We start from the raw sequence: 21,046 nt of genomic DNA, 5'->3' as shown, positions 1-21,046 counted from the left end.
CAGTCCAAGCTCTTCACCCTCTTATTTTCTTTTATACTGCTGTCTGGTTGAAACATGCATAGCTGGCATTTCCTAAAACTAGAGTGGGTTTCAGCGTGCCCGAGACATCTGTTTGCTCTTTGGTGTGCCCCATGGCTGCTTGTTTTCCCTCCTGACCCCTGTGTCTGCTTTCAAGTCCCCTCACGACCCCTCCATGTGCCTCTTGGTTCCTCCCAGAGCCCCCACTCACCCTCTAGTCCCATCCTGACCCCCATTCTCAGCCCCCTCCCAAACACAGAGCACACAAGTGGTGTCTAAAACTTGCACAGTTTATTTTGCTCCTTGACATGCCACACAGCCAGCAGCCCTGCCTCCGTGTGCCCCCGCCATGGCTGGAGGCACAGGGCTGCTGCACTGCCTGCCCCAGCCAGAGTGGCTGAGCGCGGGGGGCTGAGCTGGGCTCAGATTAACAATCCCCCACCAAAGCGCTAATAGCAGTGCAGTAAGGCAAAAGTTTTAATTGTCCAGAAAGAAAGAAGAGCTGTTTACACAACTGTCTCTCAGTTGCTCTGTACCAGGTGCAGTTTGGTTTTGATGTTGTCACAATCCCAGCCCTTTGGATTTTTCTTGGGGTCAGTGGAGAAGGGGGCTGCCTGCTGCCCCAACACCAGTGAGAAGGCTTTCATACTGTGGTTACCACTTCTCAGTGCCACCACGCAACCAGCAGAGCAAGAAGCCAGCCTGGTGGATTTGCCCCGGTGGGTCACAATCATGGGGTCAGCAGTGGCAGCAGCTCTGAAGTGAGCAGGTCTGAGCATAGACAGAAGGGAGCCATGGGGGAACCAAGGAGTAGTGCTTTAATTGAGTCCCCCATGCACAGCCGCAAGATACCATCACTGTACTTGCAAGAGGGTAACACGGGGAAGTGCATATGCCATAGTGCTAAGTGGCTGTGGAACATCTGGAGCCCAACAACTTCACAACAGCAGTGGCTGAAGCTCCTTCTGGATTTGGTCTGGGGCCTTAAAGGGGAGATTTTGACACCTCCTGGTCTCTAGCCCAGGCAGACAGCTTGCTCATTCCACATCCAGGCTGCCTCCCCAAGCAATCACAACGGTATAGTGTGAGCCCTGCACTGCCAAGCTTTGTTACCCTACAGAAACAAGGAGTAGCAGGAGTCTATCCATCACCTCCACAGTAGTGTTCCTTCTTCTGAGACCCTGTAATGCCTCTGTGCAGCTCCTGACATGAAAGTGTCTGCGTTGCTTTAATGGGATCCATTACTGGATCATAACTACCTGGTGCCCACCCTGCTCCTGCTTTCACCTCAATTCCAGTTCTTACTAGTGTTTGAGCGCCAAGATTATTACCTGTGGCAGCAGCTTTAGCTGTCCTTTCAACAGGTCATTCATCCTTGGTCACCCATTTATTTCAAAAGCACCCGCTGTGCCTGAGCATGTGTGATTTTTACAGGGCCCACAACAGTAGGAGAACCAAGAAATGGCATCTGCAGCCAGGGCTTAAGCACCAGGTATCCAGAAATTGCCTTGAGCCAAGCAGGAGCAGGGGGCAATTTCCAGAAGAAGCAAACATCTCCAAGAAACAGTAATAGTAAATTAAACAGCTTATGGGCTGAGCTCTTTCTGGGCCAGAGATTCAGCCCCACTTTTAGCTCAAGACACTTTCTCCAGTTCCTGCTGGACCGCCCAGAGTTGATGGTTGAGGTCGCAGTGAAAAGCACAGCTGAGGGAAGAAGGGAGATGCTCCAAACAGAGGCACTGCAGCTCCTACTTGTACCTCCTACAGTCTCTGCACTGAGCCCACAGCTCAGGAGGGTATTCCCAGAAGAACTTCAGCCCTTTCTTTCAGTAGGTATCATTCCCCAAGTCAGACCTCATTCAGGGAACCTTCCCCACCCACCCCACATACCCCAAGCTTTGCATGTCCCAGGGAATGGCGGGTACAATGCTTATTTCAAAACAAGCATGACCTCTGTCCCATCTTGCCTTGTCAAGTGGAGTCCATGAGTGAGGTAGTACTCCCGCCGGAGGAAGGCATAGAAATAATCCGAGATGAGCAGGATCTGCAGAAGCGAGATGTTCAGACACATCAGTGATGCTTCAGAACAAGGAATAAAAAGGGACATGTGTTTGTGATGGACCCTGAAGGGGTTTAAGAAGTTCTTAGGCTGTTCATCACGCTTTGCAAAAGAAGACACTGTGATTCTGTGAACACTCCTTGTCCATAGCCTGACAGTATTAAGCCAAAGGAGACTCACACTAATCTATTTGTTGCGCTACCAGTGTGTTCTCACAGACATCTCTGCTAAGGAGACAGCAGCTCCATAAACTGGCCAAAATAGATGACAATGGCAGGTCCATCTCTGTCACAGCTTTACAGATCATCTCAGCCTCACCCATAGGACTCCTTCCATGCAAGCACTGTCATGCAGTTCAACCCAAATGCTCAAAGTCTCCTGCTGCTGATTGCTATTAAGCACTTTTCAATTGTGGTTGGTTTTCAACTGCCATTTCCACTCAGAAAGGGTAAGAAGCTTGCAGGCAGCAGAAGGAATACCACAGCTCCCCAGGTCAGCCTTAGCAAACAGAAGTTTTAGCAGTTTAACAAAATAATACTTACCAGGCTAAGGGGTGAAGAGAAGAGCTGAAATGTCAAGGCTGTGGCTTCACAGTACAACACTGACAGACACCACCAGATAAAAGCACTTCTCCCACCCCCATCACTTCTGCATCTCCTTCCTGCCCCTGTCATGCCCTCTCTGTGGGACACCCAACCCTGTGTATATGTTTGCACACTGTCTCCCTTTAAGTGGTGAACAGAGCTTGCTATCCCCCAGATTTTCCCCTGATCCAGGTCAGAGCATGCTGCCATACACATGGATGTTGGCACCGTCCCATGTTGCTCGGGAGATGGGCATAACTTAGGGTGGTATTGCCACTAGCCACATTGTAATGCGAAATCACAACTGAAGTGCCTTGCAGAGAACCACAGTGAACATGGAAACCTGACATGGAAATCACAAGGTCGCTCCCTTCCTCAGCTCACCACTGCTCCCTTTCCTAAAAGGCACTGAAAACACACAAGTGGGTCTCAGTGGTTTTTCTAAAGCAGTCACCTTGGGCAAGCTGCCTCTGCAGGGGCAGGCTGGGCCACTGTAAGCACAGGCAGTGACCCACTGGCTCTGTAGTGCCATTTGTCATTTAGCCTCTTGTAGTGTGACCCTTCCCCAAGAATGCTGACCTTCTCCATCTGGAAACAGCATCACATAACTAGACTGGAAAACCTTTTGAGTGCCAGACCAAGCTAGCAGTTATTGTCCTAATGTCCAGATGCCACTAAATCCATCCCTTTGGCACAATGCCTCACCTGAAGTATGCTGCAGTGCTAAGGGCACAGGGGAGGGAGACTCAGGCTGTCAGCCAGAGCCTGCTTGGGTTACTGTTAAGTACAGCTCCTGTGGAGAATACTCAGTGGCAGGACGGGAGGATATGGAGGACCGTGTGGAGACTGAGGGAAAGAGAAACAGGGCTGCAAACTGCTGAGGTCAGAGGAGAAAGTGCAAAGGAGAACAGACAGAGAAGGGTTGAGGTGCCCAGGAAGAATGAAAACAGCCATGCTTATTCTGTCCGCTTGTTTTGCTGAACACCATGGCTGACTACTGACATGCTATATCAATATGGTTGATTTTACTTTTAACTAAACTTCTCCGCAGATGTCTTAATGGGAAAAGAAAGAGCTGAGGTTAATGGGGCTGAAGGCTAGTTCTTTCTCACAAGGAAATTAGATTTTTGCTTGGTCTGCATTTACACAGAGCACAAGACCTTGCAGGATCTACTATGACTTTCTCAGGTAGGAAATAAAATCCTCTTAGAATATCAACACCTGCTATCTCTAATTAAAGTTTTACTATTGCTTTCATTCCATAGCAAGACATGTAGTTAGAGAGTTAATGAACCACTCCCAATTTCCTATAAACCCTTGTCAGTAGTATCTCTCTACACCCTCTCACGCCACGGAGTCCCTTTTTGCTTTTACAGAACGGATGTTTGTCCCCATTTATCAATGGGGTGGGGGAGGTACAAGCAGGTGATTTTCAGCCCCTGGCAAAACTGCTCCTCTAGTTTTAGGAGAAGCAGACAAACATAAATGGCTGAGGCACATTCAAAACAAAGGCAACTTTAAGATGAAATGAACATTCTGCTCACCCCAATGTGAAACTGTCCCACAGCTGAGGGACACAAGAAATAGCACAGAGAAGAGGAAGGACTTAGAAAAGGTTGTAGCAACTGTGTACACTGAATCCCATCCTCCAGGGGTGCTAAGCTCTGTTTTCCCTAAGGCTAGTGAAAGTCATGCATCTAGAACAGCCTTGAGAGAAGCAGGGAGAGCAAGCCCTGGCATGACTGAGACCCTGCATGTGCTCACAACCCTATGATTCAGTCAGGTATAGTGCTCAGAAAAATTGGTGACATGTCCCTGTGTATGGGCAGTTCTCATTTGCCTGTTGTCTGGCCCCACTGCTGCTGCCCCATGTTTTTTTGCATTTCCCCTCTTAGCTCACCTTCTCCACTCACATGTGCTCTTAGTCCTGCCTTACCGAGACACTTTTCCTCTGCTATCAAGGAACAGACCACGTAACTTGCAGTACAGTCTAGTTGGATTGTTAAGCTATAGCTCAAATACTACAAGAACTCTTTTCCATTAGTGTGCCAGAACGTGAGGACTAGGCAGATTTCAGCTGGAGCAAGGAGAGGCAGGAAGCTGCTATGCAGGACTACACAGGATGCAAAGATCCAGACACGTCCTGCAGAATTCACTGTTTCTGACAGGACACCCGATCCAGTGACCTACCCAAAGCACAGCCTTGTTTGCCTCGCTCTACTAACCTGCCCTATGTTGAAAGTCAACGTGATGGCATAATAAAAATTGGAGTTGGCACTTCCTGCATAAATCCATAGATGCCACAGAACGGGGAACAGGAGGGAGCAGACAATGAGCACACATGACAGGATGAAGATGTTCCGGAGGACTGCAAAAGAAAACCAAGATGTTAAAATGATGCATTATTGAGCAGCCATGCTCACACAACCACTGATGGTATTTAGGGTACGCGCAGTGGGGGAGAGGCACTTGCCAACACATACTTCTCTCCAATAATCTTTCACAGTTTGCTTTAATAATTTCCTGGCTAGCTTTTATAAGAAATCCACTACATTTCCCTTTAAAATAAATACTTCTGCCTTTTCTTGAGTGTGAAATCCTCATTTGGAACTCTTTCCCTCTAGGTCCTGCTTCCAAACACTCTTCCTTGGAGGACTTTGGCTTTTTGGTGTCTACATTACAGTAACTAGCAGTTTTGAGAAGGACTTTCCACTAGCATTACAATTCAGAGAGCAGAGCACGCCATTCCCTAGCTTCGTCAAGCTGACAACAAAGGAAAAAAAAATGAACCTGCGGGCTGTAGGAAAAGAGATACTTTCTCGGGAGGCAGTAAGGAAATTAAAGCACCATAAAAGGAGGAAAGTCATATAGGCCAAATGCGTTGACAAACACTTGACTGTGGGAGGTGCAAGTATAGCGAGAATCCATTAGTGTGTGTGAGGATGTCAGATGGACAAAACCCAAGCACAACTTTGTCTAAAAGAGCTAAGAACTACTAGGCCAGAAGAGATTTTGTTTTCTGTGAACTATTTATGCCTGTCCTTTTGGCAGCAGTATTATAATTCATCCCGGCACTTGTGTTGCTGTGCTTGGCTATAGTTCAGCCAATGTCCCTGAAGGTAAGTGAAAGACACCCCATCATACTGCAGCTGAAGGGAGCTATCTGACATTTTAAGAGCATTGTCACATCCAAACCTGTTCACACCTATCTTTTTAAACTTCTTGTTCACTATTCACTCACTGGGGGTGGGAGCATGTGACAGATGACTGTCCCTCTCACTGGTCATAGTCCCCTTATCTGCATGCTTGTAACATGCAACTGAATTACGCTGAATCAGGATTTTTCAGAAGTACATCATCTGCTATGACTGCGACATGCTCAGGGCTAGCATGGGGCTTCCTGGCCTGTTCTATCACAGCTGCTTTGGCCTTAGCTTTCCTTAGTCTAAAACTAATAGAGCAGATGGTGTCCAAGTCTCTTGACTCCTGATTATGTCTCCTGACATCAGGCAGGCTACCTGTCCATAAACACACTTGGCCTGGGTTAGAGAACACTGCAGTAAAAGGCCCGGACAACCTTGCAGGGTTGGTCAAAGCAGTTGGTTTAAGCAAGAAACACCAGGAAGAACACAGCGCTCCCAAACCTCCCCAGTGTAGTAGGTTCCAGAGACTGAGTTTGAAAATCATCAGGAAGCTCTCTGGTGATTTAAAGAGCTAAAGACATTCTTTATGAAGCATTTAAGAAAAACTGGACAATTGCTTGGAATAATTCAGTTACTTTCACTGTGAGCAAACAAGGAGATGCAAAACAAAGAACCACTGCAAGGTGCAGGATTTTAGGGCTGGGGGACTCACCAACTCCAGGACCAGCGTTCAAGTTACACAGCCTTAAATGGGAGTGAAGCATTTGAAGGATGGATGTACTTTAAATAAGCCACATCCCTTCTGCAGGACTGTAAAAGGTTCTTACAAAAAAGTTTATCTTCAGAACAACTTGGAGAGAGGGGGAAGATAAGGTACAAGTGAAAATTCCCTCCTCAACCAATTTCAACCCTAGTCCTAAAGACATGTTAGAGACTGTAGAGAAAAATCAAGCCTCCTGCCAGACACCCCAAGGAGGTCACAAGAGCCTGTGGACCTAGGCCTGGTTTGGTTTAGTGGTGACAGGCCCTTTCCCATTCCAGATAAGGAACAATCAAACACAAAGAACTTACATCTGTAAAGGTGGCTCCAGACTGGAAGGAAGGCCATGTACAATGCAATGTCTCCCACAGTGGGATAGGACTTGAAGATAGAAATGATTGCGATCTGGACAAACATGAAGAACACAGGGTGTTCCCTAGAAGGGAAAAGACACAAAGGATAAGAGGATGCAGCAGGGTCTCTGGAAACTGGAAATAAATATCAGCAAGGGCACAAATGTACCATGGGATAGGCTCAAAGAGGATCTCATACCCCTGTTCTCTCCAAACAAGCTTCTGAGTGCTGGGTGGGGTAGACTGAGCTGCTCTGCAGAGAACTAGTAAAAGGGGATGCACATGTGCTCACTGCCCTCACACAGAAACTTCATGCCTCAACTCAACATACATTCGTACAGTTGGTCATCTGGGCTGCTCTTCCCCAGCTCTGTCTTATTCACCAAAAAGCAATCAGCACCTCATCTCTGAAGGTTATTTGGAGAAGCCCATAGTTTATCCCTCTGGTATGTCATTATGTCTGTATCCATTCCACGTCAACAGGATAAGCACACTGAGAATCCAGGCATGTTAATGGGTGTTTTTAATCAGAAAGAAGGGTAACGTTGTCAGCGCAGTCCACTAGGAACGTCCCCAAGTTTTCACTTTTTTGCTGACAATAAAGAACTTGAAGTTCCACCCAAGAGTTCTTGCTTTCTGACTACAATGGCTTATGCTGGCAGGGAGCAGGCACCTCTATAGCCTAAATTTCTGCTCTCTCTTTTGATGCCTGTAACACATCTGTTGCATAGCAGAGCCCTACTCACTCTATTTAAGAGGAATAAAGATTGAAACTTTGGGAAATGAGGAGGATAGGCCCTGTTAAAAAAAACCCTATCCTTTTCAGGCTTGTAGATCCAGACATTTGATGCCAGCCTTATAAGCCTCCACCGGACAACTGAGATTAAAAAAAGTAGCAGAGAAACATACTTACTTTAGCTTTATTGCCAAGGGAATGGTGTAGAAGAACACATTGATTTGAAACACACATACGAAGAAAAGACTAAAGTGTTCAAACATCTCTGCAAAGAAGTACCAGAAAAGGCCAATATTGGGTGTCAGATCTGGAACGGAAAGGCTGAAATTTGAAAAGAAAAGTTAACATTTTTAAATGGTTGTTTTCCACTGCCCTGCTTCTGTTAGATTAATTAACCATTGTGTGCTACTGGCTGGAGGATCTATATTGTACATCCGTGGAAGAGAAACCAAAAGGGTGAAAACCTGGAGAGAAAAGGGACTAATCCTTTCCTATGCCCCAGCAGGATTTAAACCGTTCCCAAGCAGACATTTCTGCAGATATGAAAATTTCACAGCTGTGGTAGCTCAACAATCAAATCAATTTCCAAACAACTCAGTGGAAAACATCTCCTGTCTTCTTTAATTCTTGCTGTTACTTAATTAACAGAAGTTGGCTAATACCTGCTCTCCTCCACACACTCTTTCTTTTCTTGCATTGCCAGTAAAATCACAGATCACACACTCCTTAGGACAGGGAGTGAGGCACCTGTGTGTGATGCACAAGAAACAACATGGGTGGAGGCTACACAGAAAAAACAGTAAGAATCCTTATACTTACATAAACCCGTAAACAGATGGGATAAAATCCCAGGAGTTGAGGAGGAAGAAGGAGAGGCAGATGATCACCACCAGGCTGCACAGGTACAGGGCTGCATACTGCATGGTGTAGAGCCAGAAGCTTTTACTTTTCAGTTTTATTGGTATGAACTGACGCTGAAAATGAAATACAAGCAGGCAGATATCCCTCATCAGGTAGAAAGCCACAAGAAAGCCTGAGTATTCAGAATATAATTTTAAATTGATGAAAGAAAGCATCAAACACTGGCACTATGGCACTGGAAGGAGTGGCTCTCAACCACAATTTGCTTGATGTCCTCCACTTTGGCCAATTAAGTCATACACATTGCATGCATTTCCAGAACTATGCTTAAAAATACAGTAAGCTAAGCTGGTCATTTCTTCTTGCAGCGAGTCAAGTTTCATGCACTCAGTGTAATATTTACACACACCGCCTCACAGCTACACTTGTATTTCAGATGTCTGCAATACTGTACTGCTGCCTGCCTTCGACTGCATGAACCCACATTAACTGGGTGACTGAGAGCCCTGCTCCATGACCCACCACCCTGCGATGCCAGGTCTCTACCACATGGACTGGCACTCATGCTCTGCTGAAATCAGGGAAAGAGGACATTCAGTGGGTTCATAAGCACAAAGGAGCCCCTCTAAAAGGCTGCCTCCTCAGACAAAGACAACCACTGCAGTCCTGCCACTGCCACATGTCCTGACAGGTCAACCACAAGTCCTTGTCACATAACATGACATATGGCTATCTCACTCCAAGAGGTCCCCTGACTGCCATTGTAAAGACAAATATACACAGAGGGGCAAACAGCTTTGGGAATTGCTCAGAGTTCTGCAGCTCCAAGTCAGTGATGTAGCTTTTCCATTTGGTACTACGGTTTACACTGGCAGATGTACAGAGAGCCAGCTCTAACTGATGTGGGCTCTGTGTAAAGCATGCTCTGTTTTCTCAGTCATAGTGTGTTTAACACCACTTGCTGGAACAATGTAAGCAAGTTTACCAAGGATTTTTGGCAGGACAGATTGCAAAGTCCTGGAGAAAAGCTATTTAATTCTGTACAAAGAATGCAGGGAAGTTCATTTACAAATCTGGATAAAAGAACGCACACTAGCATGATGCCCTTTAAAAGCTGCAAATTAGGCATTCACATATCAAAGCACTTGTTGCTTGTGAACACAATGCTTGTACTTTACTTTGACTAAAGTTAAAAGAGAGCAAATGAGACCAAAATATAAGGCATAGAAAGTAAATGCTCCTAAAAATTATCAAACTGAAAAAGCAACACTGACTTGCAGAAGTTCTTGTCTTGCAAAGAGTAATAATAATACAATTTCTGAAAAAAAAGTAAGAGACATTCATGTCAGATAGTCAGGGAAAGAAAATGGACTAGAACTGACTCTCCATTCTCTTTTGAAGCTCAGAGATTTGAGAATAGGCTGTAATGAACCTGTAGTTAAGATTAGCTATAAAAATCATGAGACAGGACAGAAGCAACCAAGAAAGACTGGCAAAACACTCAACAGCAGGACTTTCAAAATGGCAAAATAATAAAAATTATCACCAAGTGATCTGCGAAGTGGGATAAGAGTTCTCTGCTAGCAGTCACAGCCTCACATTACTCCCATATCAGAATAAGACTAGCAAATGATCGGTTTTCATTAAGTGCATTACAATTTGGACTCTCAGTTAAGTCATTGTTTACAGTATCAGCACAAGAGCTGAGAGAGACCAGTGGGAAGCATGCAGACAAATGGGTGATGAATCCACTCACTAGCCTCAGAGAGAGGTTAAGAGCTTAACCTTAAGAGCTCACCTTAAGAGCTGCCTCAGCTTTAAACCCCAACCCTGCCTGCATATGTGCCTACCAGCCTACTGCTGGGCTAGTTTTACCTGGAGCAGTGTCTGTCTGTTGAGGCACTGTGTACCCATGAATGATCAAGGTCAGCCCTGCTGGAATTCAGGGGTCCTGTTAATGGGAGGGAGAAAGGACAAGGGCAACCAGCCACTTTCACAAGCACATGCCTTTTGCCATTAAATTCCAAATCAGCATTTCTGAGTTTGAGTGATTCAAACATACAGCTCCTCATTCAAACACAGCTCAGTCATCCAAGTCAGTGCAAAGGAAATTCTCCAGGTCTAAAATCCTCATTGCTATTCACACGACACAAAGAATAGCACTTATTTCGGGCAAGCTAAACACCAGCCAGTTCTTTAGATGACTTTCTGGTCCCTTCTCTCTATGCACAGGCATCCCCATTAAGGCTTCAAACTTCCCATGGCTTGAGGAAAGTCACTTTTTCTGAAACTCAGGACTTCTCCAACTCCCCTCTCAATAGCTAAGGACTGTCCCTGCACAGCTACAAGAAGACAACAGGTACCAACAGTCAGAAAGCATCTACCTGTAGAAGGTAAAGGAGTGCTGGAGCAAACAATGTGAGAGGGTAGAGTGACTGGTAGGTTGCTAAGGCCAGGAACACAGCACTGAGGAAGGCACTACCTGCAAAGAAAAAAAAAATGTTCATTTGTAAGGAACATTTAATATAAACAGCTTTACAGAGAGGAAGTCCAAATGGGAAGAAATGCATAATCCTCTGCAGGGGCTTTACAAATATCAGAACACCACTTTAAAGGCGCTTTTAGCAGAATGTGTCTTGGAGAGTGTCCTTTTCTTAACTACATTTTGAACAGAGAGTGACTCATACCAAGGTGATTCTCCCACAAGAAAAAAATGCTGACTCGTTTATATCTCCTATCATTCACATACAGAAAGAGATTAATGTAATTCAGTCTATAAATAGACCATGCTGGCTGCTGTTTATGCATGGGAATTCATTCACTTAAGTCATATCCACATGAAACAGCTGTTATACTCATAGTGGGCATGCTGGATAACCTCGTCACCAGAATGTGTCAGGGCCCTCAGCAAAGCTCTGTGAAAGAGAGTAAGCCAAAGTCTGCAGCTGAAGGAATTAAGTGGCATTAGCTCTACTTTACAGATACCAAAACTGAGGCATAGAAAGGATTAGCACAGCTTTTCCAAGTGGTCTTAAAAATATAAATGCCTTTATTGAGGAAGCTTTATTTGAGGTGTATCAGGTTGAGCTAAGTGCTGAGTACCCACATTGCCCAACCACCAACACCAGAAATCAAGTCCAAAAGGTCCCAGGTTAAACAATAAAAATACAAGCACCCAGTGCAGTAGCCTGGTTATAGCTTTCAGTCTTAAGTCACTTGATGGAAGTCATCTTTAAAAATACAGCTTAGACAGCAAGAACCCTGACTCAGAGCATTGGACTAATCGTCAACCTACTGACATCAAACACTCGGGAAGCTTCTCACTGCTTCCGTCTTTTGAAAGAAAATATAAGGTTACCTGGTGATGAGCCTTCTCCATTCTTCAACTACACTCTCCTAGACAGAAACCTCCCTATGCTCTATTTTATCAAGTGTCCAATTCTGCACAGAGCTAAAGAATCGGTACCCAGAAATCAGTCATAATCTGATATCCTCTCTTTGCCCACTTTAAAACCTAGAGGCTGCCTCACTCCCAGTCAAGGAGAAAACACTGGGGACAGCCACTACAGTTTTGTCTATGACTGAACTATTTATCATATGGTATCAGTGAACAGTTAAAAATCAGTTTAACTAAAAGGATCCCACTTGTTTGCCTTTGCAAATGCTTTTAAATCAAAACCCCTCCTGCCTCAATTAGTCAATAATTGGAGGAAAAGTTTCTTTTGGAAACACTGATAGAAACAACCCATATCAGCTTTCTTCACAAGGTCTGGCTCTGGGCAGTGCTGGAGACAAGAGATCAGACTGACCTTTCCTCTGATCCAGCAGAGAACTCCTAAAACTTATATGACTAGTACAAATCACATATGCTAAAAGACTTCAGCACTGGGGAGTCATAAAAGAAAAAGAAACCTGGCATTATGCACAAAATGAATGAAACAGCTATTCTGTCATAATCTATTCAACTGTGCTGGTATGGGTCTTTGGTTATGTTTCTGTTTCCCCAAAGCTTAATTAGCTAATTTCAAACCAAGTTTACAACTGTGAGTGAAAGCCAAATAATAGCTGGAGGCAACTGCTTGCTTTTGAATAAAAGTTCAAAGATACACTTTAAAACCAAATTACAACACTTTAAGTGCATATTCATGTGCAAAAGAAAGAGCAGCAGAGTATTATGTCCTCCTACATACAGACATGCATTACTTCATAAACAGAAAACTATTTTAAGTCATCCAGGAAAAGGAGTCAGTTTTTAGAGATGAAATTCCTAGGTACACTGCTGTGAAATTAAGTTTTGACTTGACTATAATGTCTCTCGATCTTGTGATTTCAGCTAGAACTTTGACCTTGCTCCAGTCCCATTTCTGCTGTGTGTTTCACCGAGATCTTTGTAGCAATCATATCTGTAAAGTTCCACCTCGATTTAATTTCTGCTACTCTTCTAATCCTTACAGAAAGTAATAAAGAACCATTTTTTCTTTATTGCATTACCTTTTATTGTAGCTAAAATGAAGAATGCAATGACAGTATTGTTGATGGCGCAGGTGGACTTTGCCACACAAGACATCACAGTGTAGGGGTTTAACAGGTAGCTGAAAAAGAGCAAAGCTCGAGTTACATTCAAAGGACACAGCATCTGATTAAAGAGATGTTCAAAGGAAAAACAGATGCACTTTGCTATTTCTTTTCGTTTATTTACATTTGATGGGATCCTCTCATCCTCAAATTAACTCAGCTGAACAGGTTCTTCAGTCTGGAGCAAAAACCAGATCTTTGGATTGTAGCCTTGGACACAGTGGCCACAGGGAGCACACTGGAGAAAAGGAGACAGTTGGGAAGATGTCTAAAATGCAAGTTCTGTCCTAGAAAATGACCACCAAAAATGTTTCTTGCTTAGCAGAAACATCGTGCATTTATTCAGTCAGACCTAGGATTATTGGATGCAAAGTAAACTCTTTCTGCTACTCATATCTACTGGCTCTGAAGAAGTAATAAAAATAAGAAGATAGCAAGATGGAAACAAATCCTGAGACATTAGCAGAGTTTCCCCCAACCCAATTGCACCTGCACACTCTGCTATGGCAGAGCAATCATTTATGTTCACCATGGCATGATCTGAGCACAAAACCTGCCAGATATGAAAATCTGGCATATTTTAATCGGAATTATGGCAAGACAGCAAACTCTGAACACCTTTACCTTCCAGACTGCAGCCACACTTTAGTTAGTAAGGATGCCAGCTCCTTTTGGAAATGAGAATTACAATAATCTCATTTAACTAGGTTCAAAGCACAGAAAAATGGAAGGATTACCAATACAATAAGCAAGATAATGTACAGATCAACCTTGCTAATAACTAAATCAATCAGAGTGAGTCAACAGGGCTGATGATTTCCTAATTATCTCTTTACATTTTTCCTATTTCTCCGAGTCCCAGCCTGCCTTTTCCTGTGTTTCCACAGAGACAGCATACAGCAGGATAGGTAGAATTTAACGGCAACCTTACTGTGGTAATGTGCAACAATGTTAAATACAAACCAGTCGGCAATTTACCGACTTGCCCTGGGGAATTTAGCATTTTACAAAATTCATATGAAAAAAAAGAAAAAATAACAACTTATCTAACAGAAAATTTCTCTGTCACAGAATAATTCTGGCAATAATTTCTTCATGTCAAATCCCAATGAAAAAAATAATTCTTTGACATTAAGTACCTCACTTGTATATTATTTATTTTAGTTGAAGCTTTCTGAAATAAAAAAAATGTTTAGTATACAGAGGAACACCAAGACATGACATTATTAAGATGACAACCTGAAAATATCTTTGAATTGTTATAAGCAATTCTGGTATATTCAAGTTGTGATATTCAGCAAACATTTTGTCCAACTGCTCAAAAATTCACCTAACTTTTCTGAAATGACACCCGAGGCATTTGGGAGGCATAGAATCAATTTCGATAACATTAGCATATGGCCAAAATAAACGGGAGTGTGATCCCAAATGACACAACATTCTTGCTACCGAACTAATGACCTTATGCTGTTGAGCCAGTCTTAGAGTGCCTGAGTGAATTTACTTGTTGGCAACAATCATTTGGAAAAGCATCTGCTTTTCACTTTCAAACAGTATTCAGGGCTGGGGTTTTTTCTATGTATAATAGGAAATTCAAAATTTCTGAGGGGGGGGAAAAAATCTTCAACAAATGTTGAAGCCCCAAATCAGACAAATAAAACCCAAAGGAAGCTGAGGAACCAAAGCAGCCTACTGCAGCCTATGAGAAGCAGTACTTACAATAGTGCTACCTTGAGGGGGATGTAGTGCATTTCCATGGGCGTCTGGATGAGTTCAGCCACATCTGGTGCGTATTTATCCAGTTCTATTAGAAGCTTTTGCTTTTTGAACTGAACAAGGGAAAACAACCAAAGACTGTCAGATGAGGAAAGTCATTATTTCTTATTACTCAGGATATCCGTTACTGTAAAACATATATGAGCCCCAGGTGTGAGCTAAAACTCATGTTATGTGAGGTGTTGTACAAACAGAACACCCCCCTCTCTTTTCCCAAATACTTAACAACTGAAGTGGAAGTCAGGAGAAAGCAGATAATCTCTACTTATTTGAACTTCCTTAATTACCTGTGTCTAGCTCTTGACACAGCTGACAGTGAATTCACCACACTAGAGTTTAATACTTTCAATCTTCCTAAAGCCTGTCTGGATCTCCAATGAAAAGCTGACTTTATAAATTCACTGTTCAACAAAAAAGCTCCTGAGAAACCAAGTCACAGAAGTCTGCAGTCTTTGTTATTTTGAAGATGGATACCTCTATGTCAAATCTCCTTTAGGGACCTAAAATCTCTCTCTAATCTATTTTGTTCTATGATGCTCTCTATGGAGACAAAAGAGAAATCTGAATTACGAACCTACTGAACTATGTCATGGTGAGACAGAAGGAGAGAGTTGCTGGCAATAAATTCTCAATGAGCAAAGTAACTCACACACAGGATTTTTACATGTCTGCAGTTCTATCATGAGTTATTTCTTCAACCTCAAAGTCAGAGGACAAGGAACAAGCACGTAGCTGGATGGGAGACCACACAGATGCTGTAGAAAATGCAGCCTCCCTGTTCATGCTGATACTGAATCACTGCCTCTCTAGGATCGCAGAGAGCACAGCATTGCTTACACAAAATGTTCTTTGAGCTACTTATGAGAGAGAACTGGGAAGAATCACTCACCTCCAAATACATGTACTTATAATTTGCTCACTAGAATGACTGATGTCACCTCAGCATCCTTGGAAGATTTAATTCCTTCCTTTACACGTTTCCAGCCTGTGTATTAACTCATGCTGTGTGCAAACACAAACCCTGTTCAACCTAAAACATTCCAGGCTCTAGCTACAAAATGTACAGAGGATTGTAGCAGGAGCAGAGGCGAGAAAAGGGAGTGCTCAAGTCTTGCCAAATCCATAGTCCAGTAATTAAATTCTGTATACTACAAACTGCCACAACAACTGAAAGTGGGTTTTCAGTACGCATTCTAAAATCTCACATCTCCTCTTGTGTACTGTGACTATAGACTTGTCTGCGTTTCATTGGCTATTGCATTCCCACAAATTTCTCAAATTCTTTACACTCCTTTCAGATCAAAGAACCTACACTGCTGTGATCATCATTCAAGTGCAGTGTGGTAGCTACAGACACTAATTTGTTTCATACTGTCATACTGCCACAACAGAACTTAAAATAACCTCAGTTGTTTACCACATTCACTCCCCATGTTTACTGATCATCCAGATATGATCAGATTTACTGCAACAAGGACTGGTTGATACTGCATCTTCTGGCTCTTTGGTACAAGATATTTATACTTGCTGGGAGAAGAGGACCAACAACACTGGCAAGTCAGCTTACCACAACTTTGTTGAAGTCTTGGATGGCCAAGTAAAGGGCAACAGCAGTTAGCACATCAGTTACCTAAAAAAGCAAGGCATAGACAGACTGACTATAAGCAAAATAAACAAATGGAGAAAAAGATATCAGACAGGACTGCAATGCTGAATAAGGGCTCTGATCTGACTCAGCTCACAAGAAGAAAAAACAAGCTTTAAAAACACTAGATTGCTGATTTGTACACTGTGCTCACACAACACCGCTTAACCTTGAAGCCATGAGCTGTATCAAAGATATTAATATTTACAAAACCAGAGAACGGGGAATTAAGGGGAAATAAATTGCACATGGAAAGAAGTATGCAAGGGTAACAGAGAGAATTACTGGTTTAATTAGAGCACAGGCAACACTGGGGCAGTGCCCAGCTGGCTAAACCCACCTGTCCATTAACCAACCAAAGCATGACAGCGCTTTGAGCTGTCCCAAACCAGGCAGCAGTACAGTCATCTGAACGACCAGCACAAGCACAACGCAGATGGCTGTTAGCTCTGCATGAGACCTGCCCAGCAGGGATCTGGGGAGAGAGGCTCCACCAGGTGGCATGTGCAGCCAGCTATATGATTTCTGTCCTTCTGAATTACACAGAACTCGGAGAAGAGTTTACAAGAGACATTTGGAGGACTAACCCATTTGTGCTCTCTTTGCAGGCCTGGGGTTTGGCAGCAGGTTTTAGGGAGAAACACTGCAGTGTAGGAATCAGGCTGGGGGGACAAAATATTCTGACCTGTAAGAGGTAACCTTTGAAATTTGAAACCACGTGCCATCTTCCCATCCCTCTGTGGGATACTTATCTAACCAAGAACTCACAAGAAAGAAGGAATATGTACAACAAGGGGAAAGCCCGAATGTGGGTTTGTGCAGGCAAAGCTGCCTTTCTAATTAAACTGTGAGCTCAGCAGGAGTCTGAGCTACAGGGAGGCTGAAGGTCCCTGATTCTTGCAGGAGTAAGAGGAAAGTCATACTCAGCATTTCACAGAACAGCACCTTTCAAGAGGAGCTTTCCAGGAGCTCTTACCATGAACACCAATTCAGCATATTCAATCAGGAAGTGAAAGAGATATATTATCAGTGGGGTCTAGAAGAGAGCAGAAGGGAAACCCATGTCAAATACTGTCCAGATAAAACAACTGGCGATTTGATGAGAAAAAGAGAGTAGTACTACAAGAGACTGTGAAAGGTAATTTTCCTCAGCCTCTTCTACAATGCTGTTACTTCAGAGTAAAGTGATTAATCAAAGCGCACTTACTGGTCTTTTTCCTTGCAAAGTTCTCAATACACTTTACGAAAAGACACCATCAACTTTGAAAATTATATTCTATTCCAACTTTTCACTTCTACTAGTACAGTGGTAGAAATACAATAGAAAGCATATAAAGAATAGCTTTAGAAAATAATTTTTTTCTAGAGAATCTATTTTTTCAGGTTGTTTGCAGGTACTTTTGAAAGTATTTCCTACATAGCTGGTTTCACTGTTTAGTCTGTTGTTTAGATGAGTCTTTTATAAAGCACAAATAAGAAAGCATGTTAAAAACATAAAGCGGTAAGACTACAGTCCTATCATCCTCTTACTCCCACAGCTTTTCCCTTTTAGGGTAAGAGGAAGAGCATGTTTCTGAATTATTCCTATGACAGAAAAGCTTAATCTGGAAGTACTATATTTACATGGTGTAAATTCAGTCTTCATGGTGAGAAAATATATTTCTTTTGAAATACTTTTAAAATAATGTGAAGGTACAAATAAGCATTGGAAAATATTTCAGAGTTTGGGAGAAAACTGTGTTTAAAGAAGGAGAATTTATTGAAGAGAAACAAGTTTTCAGAGGTGTACAAAGTATCTGCCTCACCCCTAGGAGACACTATGTATGAGCGTACCTTGGTATCAATAAGACCACTCAAAGGCACAAAACCCCACGGGTGCTTTAGTGTTTGGAGGAACGAGGTATGTTCAAGATGAGGAATAAATGTACTGCACGCTTGTGCTAATGTTAGTATTTCTGCAAATGCAGAAACGCATGATGCTGCTATCCACTAAAACTGCGTTCAGACTCACAATGACACTGTCTCTCCCTGCTCTGGCTTCTGCTGACAGAAACATCTGGATGTGAACAAAGTATTTTGCTTACTACAGATTTCCCCTATTTCAGACTCTCCTTATGCAGTAACAAATATTACAATGTCTATCATCTGCACAGCAATGAGTTATTCTGTGATGAACTGTATTTCCTCACTGTGCTAGTCACTACATATACAACTATTGCACAGACAACTGCACTCCTCCAAGTTCTCTGAAGTCTTTGGGACAAGACAGGTCCCCAGCCTTTGCCAGTCCATGAGCAGTAAGACTAAGAAATATGCCACTTGAATATCACATTTAAAATGAAGCATGCATACCGACCTCATGAAAAATAGCTCCAGAATATGGTGAGACCCCTAAATCCAGCAGAGCTAATCCTTCGACCACTGAAACATAGAAAATGCCTGCATTAGAATCCTGTAATGTGGGAAGAGAAAAATCTCATGATGGTAAAACTACAGTTTTAAAAACACCCACGCTCGTAAGAATCTCACATTGAATTGCCATCTGAATGGGTGACACAAAATCTCACAAAGCCAACAACCAGCTAGAATTGATTGCCTTCTTACTTCTGCCATGCAAACTTTTTTAGCTACTGAATGGTCAGTTGTAATCTAGTTGTTTGTTTCAGCTAAAAATGTTACAGCTGAAATGTTTTGCACTTAACTACATATAAAATCAGTAAATATCATACACGTGATTTAAGTAATCTGTTATGTGATACATGATATCTGTACTGGAGAAATACTAACTCTAAGAGGACAAATCATGACATAATACAGCTACTTTGCCTAATTAGATGTAGAGAGACCTGAAACGTCTAAAACCACAATAAAAAGAGCAGAAATGAATATGTATTACCAGGCAAAGCTAAAAGCTTTATCCATTGTTGAAACTTTCTGACATTTTGCAGCCTTAATTCAGCTCCTTTGTGATCATGTAATTACAGCTTGCACTGCCATGCATGCACATGTTTTTCCATAGGATCTCCACCTTACTGAGCACAAAGGTCCCCTGGGGATTGAGCAGCGTATGCAGCGAAAGAAGCTATGGGAAATGGGTCCATTTGCTCAGAGGGAAATGAGGCAGGAGACTGCAGGAAGCAACAAGAGGTTCTCAGTTCAGCGATACGATGGAGAAGTAGATTCTGTCTCTGTCACAAAGTTCCCATATGATGACAGCCCAGGCTTTTCAAGGTGATCCTAATTATGCTCCTTACTATCTAGATGCCTACCTTGATGCTCTAAGGTAAGATTTAGAAAGTATCCATTGCTGCAAGGGAATTTTTGGGAGCTGTATTTTGAAACTATGAAGCATGAAGTGCTATGCACTGTGGAGCGGAGGCCTCAGGTCATCAAATGCATTCATGCTTTTGACCTTTATTACCCTGTGCTGCTGTTTTCCACCCCAAAACTGCAAATAATTTTATCTGCATAATAACTGGATATTATTTTCCCAAAGGTCTGTCTTTAAAGCAAACTAAGGTTCCTAAAAGGCTCAGACGCTACAGAGATGAATGCCACCAAAAAGCCTTGATCTAACTGTACTTCAGAAGAGAATTTGAATCATGTCGGTAACAAGGCGTGGGGCCACAAACTGAACAAGGAAAATGAAACAGTGAATAGCTCTGCACGAACAGGGAATCACTGTGAGACAGTGCCCGTACAGTTACAGCGTAACGAAAGCGACTCAATCAAGGCTGCTGAAACTCCACATGCAGTGCGAGGTTTTGTCATTCTTCCATTTGACGTACACCTGTGACGCAACCAGCTTGTACAAGTGCAACCAGGGCAGCTGCACACAATGGCTGAACCCCCGTCCTCCTGCCTTCGGCCCAGTGTCCCTCCCGCCCCCTCCCAGCTGCCCAGCCCGCGCTCTTCCCTCGAGGACAACTGCCGCAGACCGTTCCCTGCAGCTTTTTGTCGGGCCCGGGGAGGAGCGGCCGGTCCCCAACCCCGGGACCGCAGCCCGGCCCTCGCCCCGCGGGGCCGTGCCCCAGCCTGGCGCCGGGCCGGGGACAGGCCCCCGCCCGCCTCGCAGCTGCGCTCCCGGCCCCCGGGGATCCCCGGCCCCGGGCGGCCGCCGCTCTCGGCCCCCTCACCGCCCACCCCCGCGGGCCTCGGCCCATTCAGCCGCGCCGGGGAAGTGGTGCCCCGTCCCGGGCCCGCCGGGCCTCACCTCGCTTCCAGGCGTTTAACGGGGACGACACCTCGACCCGCTCAGAGATGAAGGCGGCGAGGCTGGAGCGGTAGAGCACAGCCCGGACCGTCACGGCCACCAGGACCACCAGCACCAAGGGAGCCGCCATCCTCGCGGGCACACACTGGCTACCGCCGGCTGTAGTTCCCGGGCGGCCCCGGAGAACGCGGCGCCGATGCACCGGCCCGGCCGGGAAGACTACATCTACCGGCAGGCCCCGCGCCGCGCCGCCCCACCGCTTCCCGACAGTGCTTGAGAGCTACGGCGAGCGCGGCGGGGCGAACTTCGCCGGAGCGCGAAGG

The 21,046-nt window shown here is 44.1% G+C and overlaps 1 protein-coding gene across 3 annotated transcripts; it reads right to left on the bottom strand.

Moving 5' to 3' along the window:
- Window positions 1–294: 294 nt before the first annotated feature.
- Window positions 295–21,032, bottom strand: PIGU (phosphatidylinositol glycan anchor biosynthesis class U). 3 transcript variants are annotated; one of them, XM_030009605.2, is made up of 12 exons: window positions 20,724–21,018; window positions 18,867–18,931; window positions 17,487–17,546; window positions 16,433–16,495; window positions 14,809–14,918; window positions 13,006–13,106; window positions 10,899–10,996; window positions 8,473–8,627; window positions 7,831–7,974; window positions 6,876–7,000; window positions 4,887–5,029; window positions 295–2,062 (listed from the first exon to the last, which is right to left on the bottom strand). In XM_030009605.2, the coding sequence occupies exons 1-12, from the start codon at window positions 20,851–20,853 to the stop codon at window positions 1,949–1,951; spliced, it is 1,308 nt and encodes a 435-aa protein (XP_029865465.1). In that variant the 5' UTR covers window positions 20,854–21,018; the 3' UTR covers window positions 295–1,948. The 3 variants fall into 3 exon arrangements, with proteins under 3 accessions (XP_029865465.1, XP_040978409.1, XP_040978410.1); XM_041122475.1 differs by lacking the exon at window positions 4,887–5,029 and having other exon boundaries at window positions 20,724–21,032; XM_041122476.1 differs by lacking the exons at window positions 295–2,062; window positions 4,887–5,029 and adding an exon at window positions 5,047–6,654 and having other exon boundaries at window positions 20,724–21,030.
- Window positions 21,033–21,046: the final 14 nt, after the last annotated feature.

This window comes from Aquila chrysaetos, chromosome 3 (genome assembly GCF_900496995.4).
Source record: "Aquila chrysaetos chrysaetos chromosome 3, bAquChr1.4, whole genome shotgun sequence".
NCBI lineage: Eukaryota > Metazoa > Chordata > Aves > Accipitriformes > Accipitridae > Aquila > Aquila chrysaetos.
This window is presented reverse-complemented; position numbering and strand designations above follow the sequence as displayed.